The 24,696-nt window shown below is 32.2% G+C and overlaps 1 protein-coding gene across 1 annotated transcript in view; it reads left to right on the top strand.

Moving 5' to 3' along the window:
* The window catches only part of LOC143067279 (uncharacterized), a 31,211-nt gene extending 7,489 nt beyond the window's left edge, over positions 1 to 23,722 (top strand). The window contains exons 2-16 of the mRNA XM_076240406.1: positions 1,038 to 1,103; positions 1,944 to 1,981; positions 3,466 to 3,585; positions 8,941 to 9,084; positions 9,505 to 9,618; positions 10,298 to 10,408; positions 11,322 to 11,411; positions 12,099 to 13,133; positions 13,983 to 14,049; positions 14,605 to 14,690; positions 17,116 to 17,430; positions 18,492 to 18,607; positions 20,163 to 20,325; positions 23,106 to 23,204; positions 23,624 to 23,722. Of these exons, the coding sequence (XP_076096521.1) occupies positions 1,075 to 1,103; positions 1,944 to 1,981; positions 3,466 to 3,585; positions 8,941 to 9,084; positions 9,505 to 9,618; positions 10,298 to 10,408; positions 11,322 to 11,411; positions 12,099 to 13,133; positions 13,983 to 14,049; positions 14,605 to 14,690; positions 17,116 to 17,430; positions 18,492 to 18,607; positions 20,163 to 20,325; positions 23,106 to 23,204; positions 23,624 to 23,715 (2,619 nt within the window). The 5' untranslated portion in view covers positions 1,038 to 1,074 and the 3' untranslated portion in view covers positions 23,716 to 23,722. The remainder of the gene's footprint in view (positions 1 to 1,037; positions 1,104 to 1,943; positions 1,982 to 3,465; positions 3,586 to 8,940; positions 9,085 to 9,504; positions 9,619 to 10,297; positions 10,409 to 11,321; positions 11,412 to 12,098; positions 13,134 to 13,982; positions 14,050 to 14,604; positions 14,691 to 17,115; positions 17,431 to 18,491; positions 18,608 to 20,162; positions 20,326 to 23,105; positions 23,205 to 23,623) is intronic.
* The last annotated feature ends 974 nt before the right edge of the window (positions 23,723 to 24,696 follow it).

Genomic DNA, 24,696 nt, shown 5'->3' with positions numbered 1-24,696 from the left:
GTTGTTACTTTGTAGCCGATCTATCATTCAAGATGGCCACCAGCATAGGGACTTAGTTTAACATAGGACCCTAATGGAAATATATACAAATGTTTTCTTTTAGAGAACCACTGAATGGACTGGAACCAAACATGGCATGAATGTTCCTTATGAGATGCTGACCAAGTATTGTTTCTCTGTAGCCGATCCAAGATCCAAGATGGCTGCCAGCATGGGAACTTATTTTAACATAGGACCCAATGGGAAATGCATACAAATGTCTTCTTTTAGAGAACCACTGAATGGAATGAAACCAAACATGACATGAATGTTTCTTATGAGATGCTGACCAAGTGTTGTTACTTTGTAGCCGATCCATCATCCAAGATGGCCGCAAGCAGAGGACGTAGTTTAAAATAGGACCGGGCCTACGGGAAATACATACAAATATCTTCCTTTAGTGAAACACTAAATGGAATGAAACCAAGCATAGCATGAATGTTCTTAATGAGATACTGACCAAGTGTTGTTACTTTGTCGCCATTGCAACATCCAAGATGGCCACCAGTGGGGGGACATAGTCTAACATAGGACCCTATTGGAAATGCATACAAAAGTCTTCTTCTAAAGAACCACTGAATTGATTGAAATCAAACATAGCATGAATTTTCCTTTCCTTATGAGGTGCTGGCCAATTGTTGTTACTTTTAGCTAAATTTTATATTTTTCTATATGATTTCAAAAAACCAAGTAGAATCAGGTGAGCGATAAGGCTCTTGAGAACCTCTAGTTTTAACTCTAGTTTTAATTAATATTTAATACAAACATTATCTACTAATCAGAAAAAAAAATATGAATTCAGTTTTATAAAGAAAGCTCTCCTCCAAATGTGCGGGCCGTGACGTACATTTCTTTACTGAATTTAACCATTAAGTCCTTTATTTCCGGTGTTATCGGCGGCGGCGACAGTGATTATATTTGCATATTTTTCGAATTTGTGAATACGTTCCACCTGCAAATGATATCTCTGTATTAACAGTTTATATAATTTTCCACAGATTTTATATTTTCATGGGAAAATAAACAGCGTACAGCATGGTTCTAGACGATAAAGTTGTTCATGGGTAAGTTGAAATTGACTGCAAAATTATGTAGAATATAAATTAATAGCAAAAAGTAAAATTACAAAAATACCGAACTCCGAAGAAAGAACGGACAGTCCGTTAAAAATTGGCAAAATCAAAATCTGAAACACATCAAACGAATGGAAAATAACTGTCATATTTCTGATTTGGTACAGGCATTTTCTGATGTAGAAACACAATGAAGATTTTTTTTCTAGATTTCATCTACAAAAACAAAAGTTAACGAAACAATACAAGACTTTAAAAAATGGTATGTAACGTGACTGGTTTCGTGTCGAAGTCTCCGATTTTAATATCCAAGGGGTATTATTTCTGTAGTTGTCTTAAATATGAATTGATTGTTCTGATAGGAACCAGTGTATTTTAAGTTGATATGTGATCTTAAAACTTGGTGTACAAGTGACAACTCTAACAGAATGGTGTTTATATATCATTTAACAAAATAAATACCTGCATTTCCCAAAAAACATGAACACTGCACTTGTATTACTGATTTTTATTACACTGTGATATTTTTATCCTGAAACAAAGAATCACACCGCACAGCAAAGATATGACCTGTCTTTAGCACCAGTTTGTATGAAATGTATGTATCATTGTTAGCATTAGAATATTAAGTTTGTCGCTACACTAGTTCTGTTCCAATATGTAAATAAGAATTTTAGTTTAGTACAATCTTTGTAAAGTCTCTCGGTCGTGATTATTTTCTTTTAATATCATCTGTCTAAAAAGTTTTGAGTGCCAGAAATGTATATATTTGATATTCACATGCATTTTAGAACAGAAATCAAATGATAAATTTTGCACTTCTATTTCCAGAAATACATTACAGTCAGAAAAAACAAGTGCAGACAGAGGTAACCGATTGTTTTAATGAAACCCTTTTTATCAGGTTGTTTCTTAGATCACGAAAGACACGATTATAGAACTTTTAATGGTTTTAATTTGGCGAGGCATACATCTAAGAAGAAGAAACAGACTCAGCATATAACAACTCAGTTTATATTATAAGACTTTTCAATTAGAATACATCAAACTACAGTTTGGAAAGAAAACTCATAAAAAAACGAATTCCAAGGAAAATTCAAAAACAGAAAGTCCCTTAACAAATGGCGAAATCCAAAGCTCAAACACGTTAAACGAATAGAAAGCAACTGTTCATATTCATGATTTAGAACAGATCTGGACATTTCCTTATGTAAAAAAAGATAAAACCTGGTATTCAGATAGCTACACCTCTCACTTGTATGACATTCTCATAAAATTCTATTATATTTACTAATAGATACAATGTAAAAAATTGGGGAACAGCAGTCAAAAGTGTGTTAGATACTAAATCACTTTCAAAAACGAATAATCATGTCAACAAAGAAAAACAAAATGGCATGTAGTTTAATCAAGCACATAAGCAAAAATGAAAGATAAGAATACAAAAAATGACCAAAACATCATAACAAAATGGCGAGATATTTAAATACCGAGCCACGCAAAACAGTAAATGTTAAAAATATAGACATTTTGTATGTTTTTGTTTCTTTGGATGTTGGTGCTAAACTGATATCAAAAGACGTGGTATTAGTGCCGTTGAGACAACTCTTCATCAAAGTCACAATTTGTATAGGTATACCATTATAGATCAAAGTACTGTCTTCAACACGACGCCTTGTGTCACACCATAAGGCAAGCTATAAAGAGCCATAAAAATGACTTGTGTAAACCATTGAATTGACCACCGAGGCCCTGCAAAACTATTTAAACGAGAAAACCAACGGTAGAATCTATATAAAAAATACAAACAATTATAAACCACATCAATAAATGACAAGTGCTGAACTTCAGATTCCTGCCTTACGACAGGTGCAAAACAATATGCAGCGGGTTTAAACGTTTTTATAGGTAATATGCACATTTATCAATTTAATCTAAATGAATTATGGTATGTAAAAAGCATTTAGATTTAACCAATTTCAGTGACTTTATCTAATATCTTAGGATTTTTATTGTTTATCTTATAGGAGGTTAAACAAATCAAGAACTTACCCTTTGAAAGAAAAATATATTTTTATTGAATTTTTGCCCAATTGCATTTTTTGGGACGGCATTAAACACAAAATCAGCAAGTGAAATTAGAAATATTCAGAACAATTAACAAAAGTGCTTGTGACACAAAATTACTTTCATATTTAGAGTTTACTTTAAAATAAATTATAAGAGATTTTCAGTATTAATATAAATGTAAAAATAAAGAATTGCATTTCAAATTTACGTTTTTCGAAGATTTTAAAAATGTAAAATTAATATCTATATATAAAATTTATATATTTATTCTGGTTTGTTATAGATGAAATATATTTCGATTGCACGGATGAGATGCCCGTGAGTACGGTATATGATAAATACACTTGGTCAACAAAAGAATCAGACGCACATGACAACGAGCTGGTGTTTTATGCACGACAAGGTATTATATATAGAGTCAATTAAAGACCCATTACTTGCCTTCGGCTGTTATCTACTCTTTTGTCGGGTTGTTGTCTCTTTGACACATTCCCCATTTCCAGTCTGATTTTTTTATGTTCGAGAGGTTCAAGTTTTGTGGCACATTTTGATTCTTTTGTAAAATAGTCATGGGTGACCCTTTCGGATTATGGGCGTTACACGTTTGTTAAAAGTATAGACGAACGTGCATGTTTTGCTTGAGTTCTAAAAGTTTCAAATGTTGATACGAGGCTTAATCGTATACTTTTCAATATTATAAAATACGATTATCAGTTAAATCACACCTGAATTCTAACTAGTCTTATCAGTATAACGCGAAGTGTACTTTCTATTACATGTGATTTCCATAGCCTAACTATATAACAGCACATGTGAACAGTAATAAAAAAAACAAATATTCTTATACATTTATATCATGTTGTTATTTAGGAGACTTCCGGTACGTTGTTGAGGAAGCAGCACGCAAAATTTGCTCTTGAACAAAATCGCTACAAGATTGACTATAATCAGCCGAACAACTAAAATATACGATTTAAAACGGTAAGAAGATTTCGTTTGATATTAACTCTGATCTTTGTGTGATTTATTTGGCCATATTCTCTTAAAACCGTTTTCTACAAAAAACTTAGGCAAAACAAGAAGGAATTTGTATCTATAGTCATAACGTCACTATACGTCGGAACAATTGAAAACAATCGGATAACCAAAGCAACGTCAAAATGGCCGCAAATACCCAACTAACCGACGATGAATTATCGGGAAACCTGTTATATGACAAAGATGCTAAAGTTATCCTTATGGAAATCCTGAAGTCGCTACGAGTTCTAACGGATAGGATCGAGAAAATAGAGAAAGAAGTACAGAAAATCGATGGTATAAAGGAAGGCCTGTCAAATTTGTCTACAAGAGTACAGACAAATGAGGAAACAATTGTCGAAATCCAAGACCGAAATAGCAAAGTTGAAGAAAGTGTTGAAAAATGGGTCAGATCGTTCATACTATAGTTGACAAATATTCAGCAAATGCTGAAGAAATATCTCAAATAAAAGACAGGATGGAGACGATAGGGGAGGATAATGGAACATCCTCAAACATAGCCATTAAGGAATTAAAAGCCGATATGTTAGACCTAAAATGCAGAAGCATGAGCGATAACCTAGTATTCTCCGGGTTAGCGTTTCAGCGGGAAGAATCGTGCCAATTGAAAATTCAGAATTTTTTATTAAACGAACTGGACATACCGTATAAAGTAAATCTCGGTAGCGTTCATCGATTTGGAAAACCCGGACTGAACGGAGCCCGTCCTATTGTAGCCAAATTTATCCACAGAGATGAGCTTAAAGATGTACTTAAAAATACATTCAAGCTGAAAGGGAAACAATTTGGGATAAGCGAACAATTCCCGATTGAAATTGAAAGAAAACTGAAAGAACTCTACCCTGTAATGAAGAAGGCTAAGAAGGAGGGTAAAAAAGTTAAACTGGTAAGAGATAAATTATATATCAATGGGAAACCGCATGTATCACTCGACACAAAACCAAACGGCACTGAATATAGGGATGTTCTACTACGTCAAGCCCAACAAAATTCGTATAGAAACAAAACTGTAAATGAACGCCCTTTTAAAAGGTCCCGACAGGAATCCGGAAACAATGACGCCATTAATGAGGAAACCATAACCACGCCGATGTAGGACGGGTCGAGAGAGTCCTCAAAAAATCAGAATGATCAGTTAAATTATTTAAATCTTACTTGTATTAATTGTTGTGGAATTAAATCAAAACTCAAATATCCTGAATTTACGGAACTGCTGTATAAAACGGATATTGCTGGCATTGTAGAAACAAAACTAGACGATATTGATGATATACAATTACAGGGATATGAATTGATTTATAAAAACAGAAATAAAATTGGCAAAAGAAGGTCGGGGGGTTTAGCTGTAGCGTACAAAAACCATCTCAAAGATAATATTGAATATATCAAAACTGAAAGTAAATTTGTTTTGTGGTGTAAAATATCGAAAGTAATAAATAGATTAGATGACATTCTTTTGGGAATTATTTACATCCCTCCTGAATATACTTCATATTCATCCATTGATGCAATAAACGAAATTGAGATGGAATTATTTGAACTATCACATAAGTTTTCAAAATGTTTACTCGTTGGTGATTTTAACGCAAGAACCGGGTCCGAGGATGATTTTATATTTGTTCCCGATAGTGAATCTCATGTCGTAGATATTGAAAATATACAAATAAATGCTGTTTGCAATTTAGACCAGTATGACTTCTCTCGCAAAAGGAACAGTAGAGATAAAAACAAGAATAGGTTTGGAAATCAACTACTAGAATTTTGCAAGGGAAATAACTTCTTCATCATGAATGGGAGAACTCTAGGTGACATAGATGGAAAGTTCACATGCCGTAATTCAAGCGTTGTTGATTATTGCCTATGCAGCGCAGAACTTATTCAAAATTTTACCGATTTTAAAGTACATGATTTTTCAAGTCTCTATTCAGATGTTCATTCCCCAATCGAGATATCCTTGAAACAAACAGATCAAGAAGTCAGCACAAAATGTAGCGATGATACTAGAACAAATGAACAAAAAATAAACAATTGGACTAATGAAAAATCATACAAATTCTTAGAATGCTTGAACCTTACAGAAATAGAAAATATTAATTCTGAAATTGATGGCACAACAGTAGTGACGCAAGAAACAGTAGATATGATAATCAGTAAAATAGGCAAAGTGTTAATAAATTCAGCGGGAAACACTTTTGGGTTTAAAGTCAGTGCAGGAAAGAAGTCAGAACATAGAAAAAATAAACCATGGTTTGACCATGACTGCAAAGCCGCTAGGTCAGAATTCCGTAAGATGAAACGAAATAAAAATAAGTCACCGTTCCACAGATCACTTGTGTCAGATGCCGAGAAGAGATATAAAAATACAATGAATAAAGCTCATAAGAAATACAGAAGCGATTTCCGAAAGAAAATGGATGATCTAAAGCAAAAGGATGCTAAGGAATTTTGGCGACTTCTAAATGAAAACAAAAGTACAGCTCAGCCTAAGATTGATTTCGACAAATTGGTCTCATATTTCAAAGAGTTAAACAGTGATCTGAGAGATGATACAGAAGAGCAACAAATTGAAAGTACTATTTCCCACGAAGAAATAAACGATGAGTTAAATAGCAGAATTACAAAACATGAAATTCTTAAAGCGCTGAAAAATCTGAAAAATAACAAAGCATGCGCCGAAGATAAACTGATTAATGAATATTTAAAAACATCCGCTCATGTTCTTATCGACATATATGTGAAAATTTTCAACCTAGTTTTCGACTCCGGAAAAATCCCAAAACAATGGGTCCAAGGAATGATAAAACCTGTCTACAAGAACAAAGGTGATAAACGCAACCCCAAAAATTACAGACCAATAACTATTGTGAGCTGTTTCGGAAAAGTCTTTACAGCGGTATTAAATGAACGCCTTAAAAGATTCTCAGAACAAACATCTCTTCTTAAAGAAAATCAAAATGGTTTCCGAGAAAAATACTCAACAATTGATTGTGCGTTTCTTCTGAACTCTCTAATTGAAGTTTTACAACACTCAAAAAAGAAACTATTTTGCGCATTTGTAGACTTTGAAAAGGCCTTCGATACGGTTAATCGTAATTTCTTATGGTTTAAAATGTTGAACAACAATATAAAGGGGAAAATGTTTAATACTATTTTTAGCATGTACCAGAATATTAAATCCAGCTTGAGCTATAATGGTCAAACTTGTGAACCTTTCGCTTGTGAAATCGGTGTCAGACAAGGAGAAAATCTGTCACCGTTTTTATTTTCTTTATACTTGAATGACCTAGAAGACTATCTCATCTCGGAAAATGTTTTAGGTATGAACACAATAAGTAAAGATATAGAAGAAAAACTTGGAACTTTAATGAAATTATTCATAATTCTCTACGCAGATGACACTGTAATCATGGCAGAATCACCTGACCAACTGCAACATGCACTTAACAAATTTAAAAAGTATTGCGAAACCTGGAAGATGCGAGTAAATGTTGCTAAAACTAAAATCTTAATTTTTTCAAAAGGAAGAACTACAAACCCTCCACTTTTCCGATTCAACAACCATCATATTGAAACTGTAAAACACTTTAACTACTTAGGAATTATTTTCAGCAAAACAGGCAGCTTTAAACAATGCAAACAACATCTAAAGGACAAAGCAACAAGTGCAATGTACGAAGTTTTAAGGAAGGGAAGAATTCACAATTTATCAATTAAATGCCATGTAGATTTGTTTGACTTACTGGTAAAACCTATTCTGCTATATGGATGCGAAATATGGGGTTACGAAAACTTAGATATACTAGAAAGAGTTCAAACTAAATTTTTTAAGCTACTTTTACATCTTAAGCCATCTACTCAAAACGACTTCATTTATGGAGAACTGGGTCTGTATCCCCTAGAAATAGATATAAAAACTAGAATTATATCTTATTGGACAAAGTTAATTACCGGTAAAGAAAGTAAGCTCGCTGCTGTAATGTTTAGATACCTTTTCAAGTTAGCACAAGAAACAACATTTCGATCGCGATCGTTAGACAAGATGAAAAGTATTCTAGACAATTGTGGATTCTCTTACTTATGGTCATTCCAAAACACATCACCTAACATTAAATCGATAATTAAACAAAGACTAGAAGATCAGTTTACACAGTCATGGTCAGGAAAGGTAAACGATTCGCCGAAAGCCCTGAATTATCGCCTATACAAGACATCACACAATTTCGAACACTACCTTAATGTACTTGATGATAAAGATGTAATAACAATGTCGCGGTTTAGGACAATGAACCATAAACTGCCAATTGAAAATGGTAGATGGCAAAACATTCCCCGAGAACAGAGAAAGTGTCCGTTGTGCAGAGTTGCTATAGGTGACGAATACCACTATGTAATGGAATGCAGCAGTCTCTTGACAGATAGAACACTACTTATTGACAAGAAATACCTAACGAACTTGAATGTTTTAAAATTTAATGCTATTATGAACCAAAAACAGAAATCTAAACTTCGAAAATTGTGCCAATTTATTAGAATTATAAATGAAAAACTGGATTCTCTCTGATGTTAACCTGTCGGCTATACTGATCATACCGTTGTAAAATAACTCATATTTAATGCTTCCTCAACAAATGTACATATATGCAATGTAATGTAAACTAATGTGTTTTTCTGTATACCTTTGTCCAACTTAGGTGATACCAGAATAAAATGATATATATAGAAACACCAGAAGATGAAAAAACTAATAAAGTACCAGAAAATAGTTCAAATCATACGAGTGTGGTGACTGTTAGTAATGAAATATGTTTCGTAAAATCATGTGCAAGCATATCAAAACATTCAGATTACGAAAGTAAATCAGATGGTAAATATGCACGTTTATTGAATATAACTTATTCCAATGACTTTGTATAATGTCTTAGCATTTTTTTTTATATCTGATAGGATTTTAAACAAAACAAGATCCTACATTTTCAAAGAAATTTTTTTTTAAAATCTTGGAAAAATTTAAATTTGAAATGCGATAATTTATTTATTACATTTATACCAATATGGTTCATGTCTTTAAAAACATAATTCGTGTCTGCTATTATAAACTAATGTAATTTGGCGTCACACGAACTTTTTAATTTTCAGATTATTTATATTTGTAATTGCAGTGTTTGTGTTAAATGTCGTATCGAAAAAAAGTTCTTATTGCTTTGGAAAAACAAAACAAATGCAAACCACTAAATCATAATGGGATTTAGATATCTATATATAAATGTATTATGGTTTATTGCAGATGAAACATATTTCGATTGCACTGATCAGACGCCCGTGAGTATGGTATTTGATACATACAATTGGTTAACAAAAGATGCAAATGCCAAGGACCTGGGGCTTTATGAACGACAAGGTATAGTGTCAATTTGAGTTGGATTTTTATACAGAAAAAAAATACCACAAAGTAAGGAAATCTGATGAAACAGTAGCGAAGACAATGACGGAGAACTAAAACTGTATATGCCTATTGGTTCCTGTGGATAAGTCAGAATTTCCTAGTTATTAATTGTTGCTTTACGGAATTTACGGTGATAGTAAATATTCAAATCTGTCAATCGATTCAAACCATACTAATCGGGGCAACAAACACAAACTGATGGAATCTCTTCTTATAAATAAGGAGGAAGACTGAATGTGTCCATAATGAAAGCGTTTCCTCTATGCATACATAATCCGTCATGAGATTCCACATTCAGTCAAATTATCAAAATCTGGATTGGGACTCAATCTTTCAATTAAAGATCATACTACAGCAGATACATGTAATTTAAGATATAAGACCTTAAACATATGTCACTAGTGAGTTGAGACACCGACAACCTCATTAAGATAGTATGAGTTTTTTGTGTTTATTTATCTGTATTTGGCAAGCCTTTAAGGACTTTTGGTGCTCTTCATGTTCTTACTTAATTTGGATTCGAGCGTCACTGATGAATCTTTGTAGACGAAACGCGCGTCTGGCGTGAATATAAAATTTAATCCTTGTATCTATGATGAGTTTGTTTATGTTTTTTTCAATTTTGTGTTTGTAGATTCCAAGTTGAAAGAACACGAAGACACATCTGAACAGGATAACAATTCTGACAGCGATTTCTTATATTTCGACAAAGAAAACAAAACGAGATTATTTGACATAATCGAAGGTACAGATTATTTCAAAAATGTTTCAATTATAGTACGTTCAATGTATATTTGTTCCACCTAATATATATTTTACTAGAAACTACAAAACTGTTCCTGTTGGAACAAATATTGAATACCATTTATTTTGTTCAAACATAAACGGTAGTATCTATTCCACTGGAAATAACATTCCAGAATATGATTTCTCATTGGAACTTATATGGTTAAGGAACTTCTTTTTCGTGACAGTTCTGTATCTCATAATTTTCATATCTAGTTTATTTCTGGGATATGTATAAGCTATATTATTTTCATTTATTTACACGTGATTATGACTTAATTTAACATTTGACAGTTGTATTATGTTTGCTTAACAATTGGTATATTGTCAAAATTACATACAAACGATTATTGTTCATCTTCATTTATTGATTCATAATTTCCCTCCAATATATTTGAACGATAATCATTCTTTTTTTGGAAATAATTATTCCAAGTGCAATGCACAAATATCTGCACCCATAAATGTTTGACGTAAAATAAGTTTCATAGCTATGGCTTTTACAATCGTTGTGAAACTTGACTGTTTTTTTTCAAACTTTAAGACAAATATATTAATTAAGGCGGTATTAAACTAAATGGAGATCTTCAATAGGTGCTTTTTATAATTCTTGTAACCCTTTTTGTCAAGTAAGCTTCCATCCTGAAAGAACCGCAAAAATGCATAGGCAGTTATGATTATAAGCAATCTAAACAAATGAAACATGTAATATGTACCTAGTCGGACATTTTCGGAAAATCTCCACATATAGCACGTACAATAAATGCAAGACGGTTAAATTGTTTTTGTAGTCATCTCTTGCATGAGTTGATGTGAAATTTATACGTTTACATGTAAAACCAATAACACTTTCAAACGTGTGAATTTTTCAGGTAAAGACGCTGACAAATATGACACAATATCGGATTTACAAAACCTTGAGAAGAGTCATTGTACTATTGGATATGCTCTGGACTTAACAGGTAAAACTAGTTAAAGTATTTAAAACAAAATAAAACTAAACATAATTTGTACAAAGCTTTACACAGACACAATTTTGAAAATTTGTTTAACATTTCAAGTTTGATTGCCAATACTACAAAAAAAGAGGGGATAGAGATACCGAAGTTACGTTCAAACTCATAACTGGATAAGTAAAAAAAAAAAACAACAGACAACGCCATATCTATCCTTGTTTAACTTTGGGTTTAGTGTTGCCTTCTAAAATTTATTTCACAGTTTAATTGATCGTATTTTCAGCAATTTGTTTTTTTATATCGGTCTTTCAATTTATTTGTAACTATCTATATATTTGAAACGTATTTGAAAACAAACCAAGATTTAAATTTACTACCTGACTTCATTCTGATACTCTTTAAGTCGATAAATAATTGTGTTCACTATTGTTCTGATTATACATGTTTAAAACAATCTGTAAACATTTAAAAAAAAACCTTCAACCATAGTGTTTTAAGTGGCAAAAACAACTACTGAGTGTGTTTACAAACAATAAATAAACTGCTTTAAAGATGTTTTAAACAATTTCCCAACACACTCAAAGCTAATATAATATAGTTGGAACTAGGTTCCTCAACGCTTATTAATTGTTTTAGCATATTATAATGGCGAATACTGATGGTTAGAATTATTTTATTGTTTTGGTGTTTTAGATACATTAGATAAAGACTACCTCGCAAAGTATATTGATACAAAGGCAAATAATGAAATCCACTCAAAGAACAGCAAAGCCAATACTGATGATAAAAAGGAAGTTGTTGATATGCAGGGAAAAGAACAAGTTGCTCATTTGATAGATATGGATGCAAAAGAAGCAGTTGATGATTCTCCAAATGATAGGGAGAGTGAAAATGCAGCTGATGAAAGTCCAGAAAATGAACATGATGTAAAAGATAAAAATGCAATAAGTGAGAAACAAGAAAAAGACGATGAAAGGGCGGCTGATAAAATCCTACGAAAGACTGAGAATATTTTTGATGAATATTGTGACAAGCTACAGGAAGAAGATAAAATAGTTTGTCAAGTACTACTTAGCATTCAAGATAAAGATGATGATTATGGTGATCGAATGGTCGTTGGTGAAATTCCCCTTGAAGCTAATGCTCGTGAAGGAGAAATTTCACAAAATGATGATGAAATTGATTGTAAAAGTGGAGCAGCTAAGGAAAAAGAATGTAAAAATGAAATTGTTGATGGAATGAAAGCAGTAGACGATGAAACTAATGATATTAAGGCAGTCAGAGAATTACAAAATATAGAAACCAAAGAAAAACATGGAGATATTGATGGAATAAAAGAAGTTTGGGAATTTGAAAAATTATACGGAGAGAAAATTGGTAGAATACAAAGATTAACAGATGAAATTGATGCTGAAGAAGTTGATAGAAAAATCGCAACTATTATGGATGGAGAAGATGTCGATGGGGGAAACATTGAAAAAACTGCTGCTTTCAATGACAAACAAGCAGTTGAAATACTTAAGGCAGATGCTGATATATATGATAAAAATTCTACCAAGAATGATGACATCGTTCTTACAAAAGCAATTGATGAAGTTGAAACACGCAATTTTAAACATGAAAAGGTATCGAATAAGTTTGGTGACAACAAAGAGGAGTTTTCTTCCACGGACGAAGAGATAAAAGGTCTACCAGAGATGACATCTAAAAGTATGGTTTGTTTAAAGGGTAAGCGTTTAATTAATGACAAATCTAGCTGTCATTATCAACCATTTAAAATTCTAATATTTGCAAAGAAGCCGCTCTCATTTAATTAATGAAATGTAAAGACTTTTATTCTACAAGGTCATTCTTAAACTTTTGTCTAATAAATATATCAAATCTGAGCAATTATTGGACTACATGTATAGAGTCAAAGAAGATTTTTAATGTCAAAGTGGAATAAACGCAGTCGCATGAATGAACAGGTGACCATTATGAAATAAAGGAAATGTGTTATTCTTGCAAAGAGACAACTATAAACCAGAGTTCAAATAATTTGGATGTTATTATTTATAGACATCCATACGGACTTGAAAAGTGTTAAAACTCCATAGTCGGGCATGAAAAATATAAAACAATTTAAATGGGAAAACTAACGGCCTAATTTAAAACAAACAAGTCACGAAAACAAATATTAGATCGTTGGTTTTCCTGTTTGTATTGAATTACATTAGTCTTGTTGGGGCCCTTTTCGGTGTGACCCAATGCACCGTGTTGAAGGCCGTATTTTGACCTATTTTTGTTTATTTTTTAAATATAGTGACTTTGATAAAGTTGTCTTAATGGCACTCATACAACATCTTCTTATTCATATGACAGACAGAACCAACGACCATACTGTCTTGGAATACCAAGGATCATTTTGTGATAACATGTTATAACAAATGACATATTTGTTTACCTCCAAATCGATTTCAGTTCTACAAAATGTAGTCAGCAAGATGCATGACAGACTCGCAAAAAGAAAAAAAATATGTTTTAATGTAATATAATTATCTAAACATCATTTGATATGAGCATGGACATCTTTTTTAGACAATACATTTCATCATCTAGAGGGTTGTAGCACACAAAACTTTCAGAAAACTTGGTTTTCGACAAGGTACGTAAATAAACTCATCATAGATACCAGGACTAAATTTAGTATATACGCCAGACGCGGGTTTCGTCTACAAAAGACTCATCAGTGACGCTCGAATCACAAAAAGTTAAAAATCTTGGTTTTCGACAATGTACGTATTATATTTAGCAGAAATTGTCCGACTGTTGATAGAAAACCGTTGGTCTCTAAAAATAAGTAGTAAAACTGATTGACATTATAGCCTACTAAATAAATTCATCATAGATACCTGAATTAAAATTTTATATTTGCGCCAGACGCACGTTTCATCTACAAAATACTTATCAGTGACATTTGAATCAAAAAAGGTTAAAAAAAAAAAAGGCCAAATGAAGTACGAAGTTGAAGAGCATTGTGGACCGACAATTCCTTAAAGTTTTGCCAAATACAACTGATGTAATCTATTCATGAGGTTATCATAAAACGATGAATGAAATGTGCTGAATTATATTGGATTTCTTTAAAATTATGAATAAGTATTACAAAACATAAAAAGATTTTTTTAAAGTATTTTAAGGTGTCTTATTTATATTTCAGAAATTGGAAACTTGTGGAAGCACTTATGATTGTAATGTGTATTATCCCTTACTCTAGAGGAGCGAATAATACAGTTTCAAGTGAAGGTAACTTATAAAAAATCAAAACTACACTTTAAAATGTCATATGTCCAAAGCGCTTTTCTAGAACTCTCAATTATAAAAAAAAAGATGTGGTATGATTACCAATAAGACAACTCTCCACAACAGACCAAATGACACATAAATTAACAGCTATAGGTCATCGTACGGCCTACAACAATGAACAAAGCCCATTCCGCATAGTTATCCATAAAAGGCCCCGAAATGCCAAATGTAAAACAATTCAAACAAGAAAACTAACGGCCTAATCTATGTACAAAAAAAACCAAGGATGTTTAAGAACCGTTTAAGTGCTAAATTACCAAGTGAACATAATAATAGCCAAATCTTTTTGCGGTCAGAATCGGCTGAGGGATTTTAAACCTTTCTTTGTAGCTCACCTGGCCTAAAGGGCCAAGTGAGCTTTTCCCATCACTTTGCGTCCGGCGTCCGTCGTCCGTCGTCCGTCGTCGTTAACTTTTACAAAAATCTTCTCCTCTGAAACTACTGGACCAAATTAATCCAAACTTGGCCACAATCATCATTGGGGTATCTAGTTTAAAACATGTGTGGCGTGACCCGGCCAACCAACCAAGATGACCGCCATGGCTAAAAATAGAACATAGGGGTAAAATGCAGTTGTTGGCTTATAACTCAAAAACCAAAGCATTTAGAGCAAATCTGACATTGGTAAAATTGTTTATCAGGTCAAAATCTATCTGCCCTGAAATTTTCAGATGAATCAGACAACCCGTTGTTGGGTTGCTGCCCCTAAAATGGTAATTTTAAGGAAATTTTACTGTTTTTGGTTATTATCTTGAATATTATTATAGATAGAGATAAACTGTAAACATCAATAATGTTCAGCAAAGTAAGATTTACAAATAAGTCAATATGATTGAAATGGTCAATTGACCCCTATAGGAGTTATTGCCCTTTAAAGTCAATTTTTAAGCATTTTTCGTAAATCTTAGTAATCTTTTACAAAAATCTTCTTCTCTGAAACTACTGGGCCAAATTAATCCAAACTTGGCGACAATCATCATCGGGGTACCTACTTTAAAAAAATGTGTGGCGTGACCCTGCCAACCAACCAAGATGGCCGCCATGGCTATAAATAGAACATATAGGTAAAATGTAGATTTTGGCTTATAACTCTAAAACCAAAGCATTTAGAGCAAATCTGACATGTGGTGAAATGATCTATTAGGTCAAGATCTATCTGCCCTAAAATTTTCAGACAAATCAGACAACCCGTTGTTAGGTTGCTGCCCCTGAATTGGCAATATTAAGGAAATTTTTACTGTTTTTGGTTATTATCTTGAATATTATTATAGATAGAGATATACTGTAAACAGCAATAATGTTCAGCAAAGTAAGATTTACAAATAAGTCAATATGACCGAAATGGTCAATTGACCTCTTTAGGAGTTATTGTTCTTTATAGTCAATTTTTAAGCATTTTTCGTAAATCTTAGTTATCTTTTACAAAAATCTTCTCCTCTGAAACTACTGGGCCAAATTAATCCAAACTTGGCCACAATCATCTTTGGGGTATCTAGTTTAAAACATGTGTGGCGTGACCCGGCCAACCAACCAAGATGACCGCCATGGCTATAAATAGAACATATAGGTAAAATGTAGATTTTGGCTTATAATTTAAAACCAAAGCATTTAGAGCAAATCTGACATGTGGTAAAATGATCTATTAGGTCAAGATCTATCTGCCCTAAAATTTTCAGATGAATCAGACAACCCGTTGTTGGGTTGCTGCCCCTAAAATGGTAATTTTAAGGAAATTTTACTGTTTTTGGTTATTATCTTAAATATTATTATAGATAGAGATAAATTGTAAACTGTAAACAGCAATTTTGTCATGAATCCATCTGCTTCCTTTGTTTAATATTGACATAGATCAAGGTGAGCGACACAGGCTCTTTAGAGCCTCTAGTTGTTTTTTTTATAAAAGATTGTTTGAATCATATGTCAGTAATCATAACATAATAAACACTTATATATTGACAAGAAATTAATTGTGCTCGTTTGTTTGAAGCTTTCGTCTGCATTCGCAATGATGAATATAAATACACATATGACAAGAAGCAGTTTTTGGTGGCATGAACAAAACATCTTAAAGTTTTATTGCACTTTTTAAATGGTGCAGGAACTACTAAATAGATTCCAGTACCCAGATTCATCTCGGTTTTGTTTTGATAAATAGTGATTAATCGTTAGTTTATATCTTGCAATTATCTTCGATATCCATTCAAGTTTTTAAAATGACAATGACCGTTTCAAACTCAAATTTGTTTAAGAGTGCTTCCACTAATTGTCATTTTCGAAAATAAGTTTCATACTTATGAGAAGTCTCAGATCACCAAATAGTGACAATAACCTGAACATCTGTTTAAATGAATCATTTTTTTTATAGTATCATGGAGTCTTCAGACAAATCCAGTTGTCTTCGGGAGTAATGCTACTCTCTGTTGTATAATGGAAAGTCCTGCTATTAATCACATGGCATGGTTACTAAGAGATGGTCCAGATGCAATGATAGTGGCAACGGGTGATAGCCCATCAAATCCTATGAAATATTCAGCGTCAGTAGAACCAAAAGGAAATATTACTTACTATATGCTGACAATTATCAATGTAGATATGACAGATGTTAACGTCAACTATAAATGTGAATCGGATTTTGACCTATTTGAACAGAATTTAGAACTAAGCGAAGACATTTTTGTCAGTAAGTCAATATTTTGATTTTATTTAGTTCTTGCAGTGCAAGTTAGAAAGCAATGAGAAAATATGTTCGAAATAATTCATAATGATGAACACTTAACGTAGTTGTACAGTGGTAAATTTTACCAAAGCATGCATTCTGTGTTAATATATAATTTAACCACCCTGGGCTGATTATTGATGAAGACAGACAAATACTTTATATTTGCAACGATTGTATTGCTGTTTAATATGTAATGCTCATAAACCCTTTGCAGTGTTTGGGTTTAAAAAAATGTAATACATTTACATTTTACGGAAATAACCAATCACTGTCACTGAGAAACAAATCTGAAACTACTAATTTGATATAAAAGCTCTTTAAGCTGTGGACCATTAATTATTCAGTTTTTAAATAAACGATCAGACTTATCCACTGCATTTAATTCAGTTATGTTCACAAATTTCCCTGCATACAATTTTTAAGACTTCTGTTACTTGTTTCTGACTTGTTTCTGACTTGTTTCTTACTTGTTTCTTTCTTGTTTCTTACTTGTTTCTTTCTTGTTTCTTCCTTGTTTCTTACTTGTTTTTTACCTGTACACACCAGCATCATACATGCACTTAAAAGTATGATTTTTTTTTAATTAACTACAAAACAATTGTTAAAATAATTCTGAATGTATCGCAGTGGCTAATTCAGAAAAGGGACAAAAAAAACTGACTACTTATATGTTCTGTTTTTTTTCAGATGATGTTAAGAACAAAATCATTTTTAATTTAATTTCTTATGTGTTTGTTGTCCAAACACTTTATATTTGAGGTATAATTATACATATGTTCCACCACAATACATTTGAATATATATATATATATAAGATATAAGAATATGTGTTTTAAGTGCCAATGAGACAACTTTCCATCCGAGTTACAATTTGTAAAAGTAAACCATTATGGGTCAAATGGTTCTTACCGAACAACAAGCTATAAGAGGTAATAAAAATGAGCATTGTCGAAATTTCTTGAGAACATGTAACGGTTGGCATTAAATGGTTATTTAAAGGCAAATATTATATTTCGTTTCAGTGAAACCTTCAAGCAAAGAAACTGTTATGAATATTACAAGAGAAAATGGAATGATCAGAGTTTCATTATGGATGCGAAATATGTACCCAAAACCAGAATGTTATTTCTCATCAAAGGTATGCAATTTCATTTCTTATAACAAGATTTATACTAAAAGAATAGAATATAGCTTAAAATATAAAACGTTCTACAAAATAAATAATATTTCACACAGCAGGAACAATTATATCAAATATCTACAACTATCATTTCTAATAATTTCACACTTGACTATATCTTAGTATAAATAAAAATTTTTGACTCAGTTTCTCTTCTTAACATTAATATTTATTAATTAGCGAATAATGTAAAATGTGGAATCATTGGCTTATAAAGCTTTTGTATGTTGCTTTACACTTCTTGGGTTCCGAAAAGGATATTGAACTATGCGACGATGAGTTAATTGGTATAACATACAATCATACAAGCTATGTTTCTATTATATAAAGTAAATCCTTTCAGAGTACAAAAATTGCAGTCCAAGATAGCACTATGATATCCTGAGGTTACGTTTTGAAATTAACACAAGATTAACCCTAATCTTGAATGAAATCTTTGTGGCATTATTAAATGTCAATTTGTAAATAGGTGAAAAATAACAATGATGCCGACAAAGGCAGAGGCGGATTAAGGGGGGGGGGTAGGGGGCCCGGACCCCCCTTTTTGGGAAAAAAAATTTGTTGCTTATATAGGAAATCACTGAAGCGTGACTGGAGCGGGCCCCCTCTTAGGTCAGTCATTAGGCCCCCACTTATGAAAATTTCTGGATCCGCCACTGAAAGGACATGCTTCATTCTAAGAATATTTTATCTGGACAAGAAATAATTGATATGACAAATTGTCCTCGAACATCTCGAGAGAACAGTTTATGCGTTACAAATGTTATACTCGTTTATTATATTTCTTAAAATGGTGCTATTTTTTTTTTGTCTTATGAATATTCCGAACTGATATGATCTTAATTATATAAATCAAAACCAAACTGTTTTAGCTGGCTCAGAAGTTTTAGATTATTATATCCCTTACGACATCATATCATCAAGCCCTTTTCTCTTTGACAAAATTGATGATAGGTTAGATACTTACTTGATAGACATTATTCAGAGTTTACTTGATAAATGTCAGGCTTTTTTTAGACAGGTAATAGATGTTTTCATCCATTTGATTTTTTTTATATGAGCAAACCAGGATATTATTATTGTCCAGTCAATGATGATTCTTATTATTATCATTTGGTTATTTGTAATTGATACGATTAAAAAGACTTATATTGATAGGTTTTGTACTTATCAAATGTAATTAATTGATTTCTTCAGATTTTGTACATGAAGAGGATTAAAATAAAGACCAGGGGATAAATTTTATTTTGACGCTTTTGGTCGGTATATCTTATTCATATTACAAATTTTAGTCTGCTCATTAAGACATGAACACGTTGGTATGGCTTAGTTTTTCAAGCTTAAAATAGGATAGTCTTACTGAATTATATGTTAATCCTAAGGACTGTGGATGCCACTTCGACATAATGAATGATTAATACATTTGGTAAAATCTAAATATTAGAAAATCAAAGAAAATTTATAGTACCATTCTTGTACAGTTATAATATCATTTTACTGATTTACATTTCAGAAGGAGAACATTAATGGTAACGTTTCCTTAGAAGAAAATGGTAAACTTTACAATGTAAAAATGGCTTATGGTATAAGCGAAGATATGTGTGAAGACAATGTCACTGTGTACTGTGCTTTAGGAAAGGAAATGGTATATATTGACTTACCTACATCTAATAATAGTGAGTAAAAGTAGTATTATGATAGTATAAAAAGAACTACAAAATGTAAACGTAGTTTTGTGGTGAATTTTACTTAAAAGAGGGACGAAAGATACCAAAGGGACAGTCAAACTCATAAATCTAAAACAAACTGACAACGCCATGGCTAAAAATAAAAAAGACAAACAGAAAAACAATAGTTCACATGACACAACATAGAAAACTAAAGAATAAACAACACGAACCCCACCAAAAACTAGGGGTGATCTCAGGTGCTCCGGAAGAAAAGTTGGGCAACGTTAAATGTAGAAAAGTTTACTTTTAAACTTTTTAAAATACAATAATATACCATTCCCAGTCCGTTCACTTATTTTAAACTAAAAATGCATGGGTGAAACATATCAACCCATAATAAAAGGAGAAGGTGTCAAAAAGAAATGGACTATACCCCCGGGTACACAACGTTATAAAGGGTCATTACTCAAAAACTAAATGTGACGCTAGCTTAATTCGATCTTGATCTGTATTTTGTTTATACGCATTTTGTTTAAGTTTCATAACATTTTGTAGAGGCAAACTAAAGAGGATTAAAAAATGCTCTGTTATAATTTTTACCTATAAATCAAGGATTGATCCGCCATTTTTGACATACGAAAATGCCTTTACAATGACATTTTGCTTATGCGATGCATTTGAGACACATTTAACCTTATAGCATGAACTGTACATAGCATCCAATTAGTGCCTTTTAAAATATGGACATTATTTCAGATTGTAATTTTTTCAGTTAATAATTTATATGAGTTTATTTTTTTTCTGAAGTAAGAAAACAATTTGAGCTCAGGAATTCTGTACATGTTTTTGCTTTTTTGTTGTTTTAAATGAGAAGAAACAAAATTTTATCAAAATGTGTCTTTCGATTTTATCAATTTCTTTATAAACAAACAGCTGCATAAAGATATCCAAAGCCGAAAAAGAACGGATTAGTTTTATTAATTCTAATAATTTTAAAAGGCATAGCATTTAAAGAAAAATCAATACAGTAATTACAATACTTTTGAGCTTTATCACAATTTTGTACTACAAAACATTACAAGATCCAATATGTTAGCCAGGACGTATCAAAGAATTCAACTTTATATATAGCTAGTATAGGACAATAGTATTGAGTAGAATTACATAATTCCAGGCACTTTTTTATAACCAATAATTAACAAGTTTAGGGTTGAATCAGATTCTTATACAAATAGTACATGTCACATGTAGTTTTGGGTTGAAGTTAGAAAACCAAGACGGTTTTGTTTGGAAAGATTTTGAAAAGAGATCACTGTGCACCTTACAATTAGCAAGGCATTGACAGATTAACAATACGATTACTAAAAATTCAGGCTAAATAATAAGACGAATATACTTTACTTTAGTCACGAACCCATGGATGTATTCTAATTACCATTATATTGACATTTCTTTACAGATGTGGTTAAGTTTGTGATTACTATTCTGTTATCTTTGGAAATTTAATTTGATATTTAAAACAAGAGTGCACACGCTGAAATGTCTCGCCTTCTATATTAATCATTGATATTATGTTGATAGTCCTAAGTATAAAGCTTTATTACAACTGTCTCATTAACTTAACATTAACCAAAATAACTAAACAAAGACCAATGAACCATGAAAATGAGGTCAAGGTCAGATGAACCATGCCAGGCAGACATGTACAGCTAACAATGCTTCTATACAACATATATAGTTGACCTATTACTTATAGTTTAAGAAAAATTGACCAAAACACAAAAAATTAACACTGTGCAATGAACCGTGAAAATGAGGTCATGGTCAAAAGAAACCTGCCCTACTGACATAAAGATCATAAAATATTTCCATACACCAAATATAGTTGACCTATGGCATATAGTATTAGATAAATAGACCAAAACTCAAAAACTTAACTTTGACCACTGAACCATGAAAATGAGGTCAAGGTCACATGACATCTGCCCGCTAGACATGTACACCTTACAATCATTCCATACAACAAATACAGTAGACCTATTGCATATAGTATGAAAAAAACAGACCAAAACACAAAAATTTAACTATAACCACTGAACCATGAAAATGAGGTCAAGGTCACATGACATCTGCCCACTAGACATGTACACCTTATAATCATTCCATACAACAAATACAGTAGACCTATTGCATATAGTATGAAAAAAACAGACCAAAACACAAAAATTTAACTTTAACCACTGAACCATGAAAATGAGGTCAAGGTCAGATGACACCTGCCAGTTGGACATGTACACCTTACAGTCCTTCCATACACCGAATATACAAGCCCTATTGCTTATAGTATCTGAGATACGGACTTGACCACCAAAACTTAACCTTGTTCACTGATCCATGAAATGAGGTCGAGGTCAAGTGAAAACTGTCTGACAGACATGAGGACCTTGCAAGGTACGCACATATCAAATATAGTTATCCTATTACTTATAATAAGAGAGAATTCAACATTACAAAAAATCTGAACTTTTTTTTCAAGTGGTCACTGAACCATGAAAATGAGGTCAAGGACATTGGACATGTGACTGACGGAAACTTCGTAACATGAGGCATCTATATACAAAGTATGAAGCATCCAGGTCTTCCACCTTCTAAAATATAAAGCTTTTAAGAAGTTAGCTAACACCGCCGCCGTAGCCGCCACCGCCGCCGCCGGATCACTATCCCTATGTCGAGCTTTCTGCAACAAAAGTTGCAGGCTCGACAAAAATTCTATAATGATTTTTTAGGTTGGACCCAACGATGCAGTAAAGATATAAATGGAAATCATTCCGTTTTAATAGTAACTGTGCTAGTCATAATAACACTGGTATTTATTGTGATACTATGTAAGTATAAATGCCACAATAGAATACACATGTTCCAAAAAATCAATCTTGTATATAAGTTATCAACCGGGTATTTAATTGAAATAAAACGTACTAAAACATTAATGGAATATCATAATTTCGATTTTCTTTTTTCTGTACAAACTAGAATTAATTCTTAAATACAAGAGTTCAGTATTAGAAAATGATAACTCTTCTGGTCATAGTTGATCGTTATGCATTTACACAAAAATAAATGCAATAAAACGTCTATGAGACGGCAAAACATGTGAAAAACAGTCAAAATCGACGGTCGATATAGTGCAAACCTCTATTATAGCTAACGTGTACATAAAGATATTCAAAAAATATATTTTGAAGTTTATAATACACATGAGTATACCATATATAAGTAACTGGTGTTTTTTAATTAATTTTAGGGTTGTTTGTTAATAAATATTTGCCAAGAAAAGTCAGCTATGCATTTCAACAGGTTTTAAAATCCGAGCAACCAGTATGTGTAGATGTATAAACTATAATGGAAAAAAAAAATCTAATTGGTATTGTGTTTTTGAACTGGTTAAAACATTGTAAATATGCATCAATATTCAAGACCAGAGCTATCCATCAAGGCATAGTAAATGAAATAGGATAACACTATGTACATATTTACAAAATTAATAATCGAAGTGCCAAAGGAAGAAAATTTATATGAGTGTGATGGATGCGCCAAAACTATTATTGTAAGCGTTGGAAAAATATTTTGTAAAAATTATGATAATCCAGCTGTATTTACTCATATTATAATTAGTAATATTGTAGATTGTTTGCTTATCTAGATATTGCATTTTTTTTGTCAGATGTTCTTTCTGAAATTTTAGGCAGAAAGGTAAAGGTAGAAATGCTTTGTATAACATGTCCAGAATATTAAGTAAAGTAGAATATTGAATTTACCTGTTGTATTTCAAAGCATTCATGTAACTTCTTCCTCTAACTAAATGGAATTGTCAGAAGGGATTTTCCCCCTTCTGAATTCTAGCTATACCAGAGTGTGTCAATAAATGTAGACTTGTCTATAATCTTAAAACCGACAATCTAATTAGGTTAGTCTATAATAAAATTGAGAATGGAAATGGGAAATCTGTCACAGAGACAACAACTCCACCATAGAACAGACAACAACCGAAGGCCATCAATGGGTTCTTAATTCAGCGAAAAACGTCCGCACCCGGAGGCCTCCTCATCTGGCCCCTAAACAAATGTATATACGAGTTCAGTGATAATGGACGTCATAGTATGTTTTAACACAGATTGTTTGCTCAGTTAAAGCAGACTTTGAATATTGAAATGTATTAGTTACCGAATTTTGAATGTTCTCATAAGTTGGCTAATATTTAGGGGAACTTTTGTGTGACTTCAGAAAAATTTGGTTTGTACTTAGGATGTCTAGTCCTTAAATTGAAAATTGAGGAAGGTCCGTTTGGTGAATAGGTCGTCACCATCGCATTGGTGA

The sequence above is a fragment of the Mytilus galloprovincialis genome, chromosome 3, assembly GCF_965363235.1.
Source record: "Mytilus galloprovincialis chromosome 3, xbMytGall1.hap1.1, whole genome shotgun sequence".
NCBI lineage: Eukaryota > Metazoa > Mollusca > Bivalvia > Mytilida > Mytilidae > Mytilus > Mytilus galloprovincialis.
The sequence above is the reverse complement of the archived record's forward strand: the minus strand, read 5'-3'. Positions and strand labels throughout refer to the sequence as shown.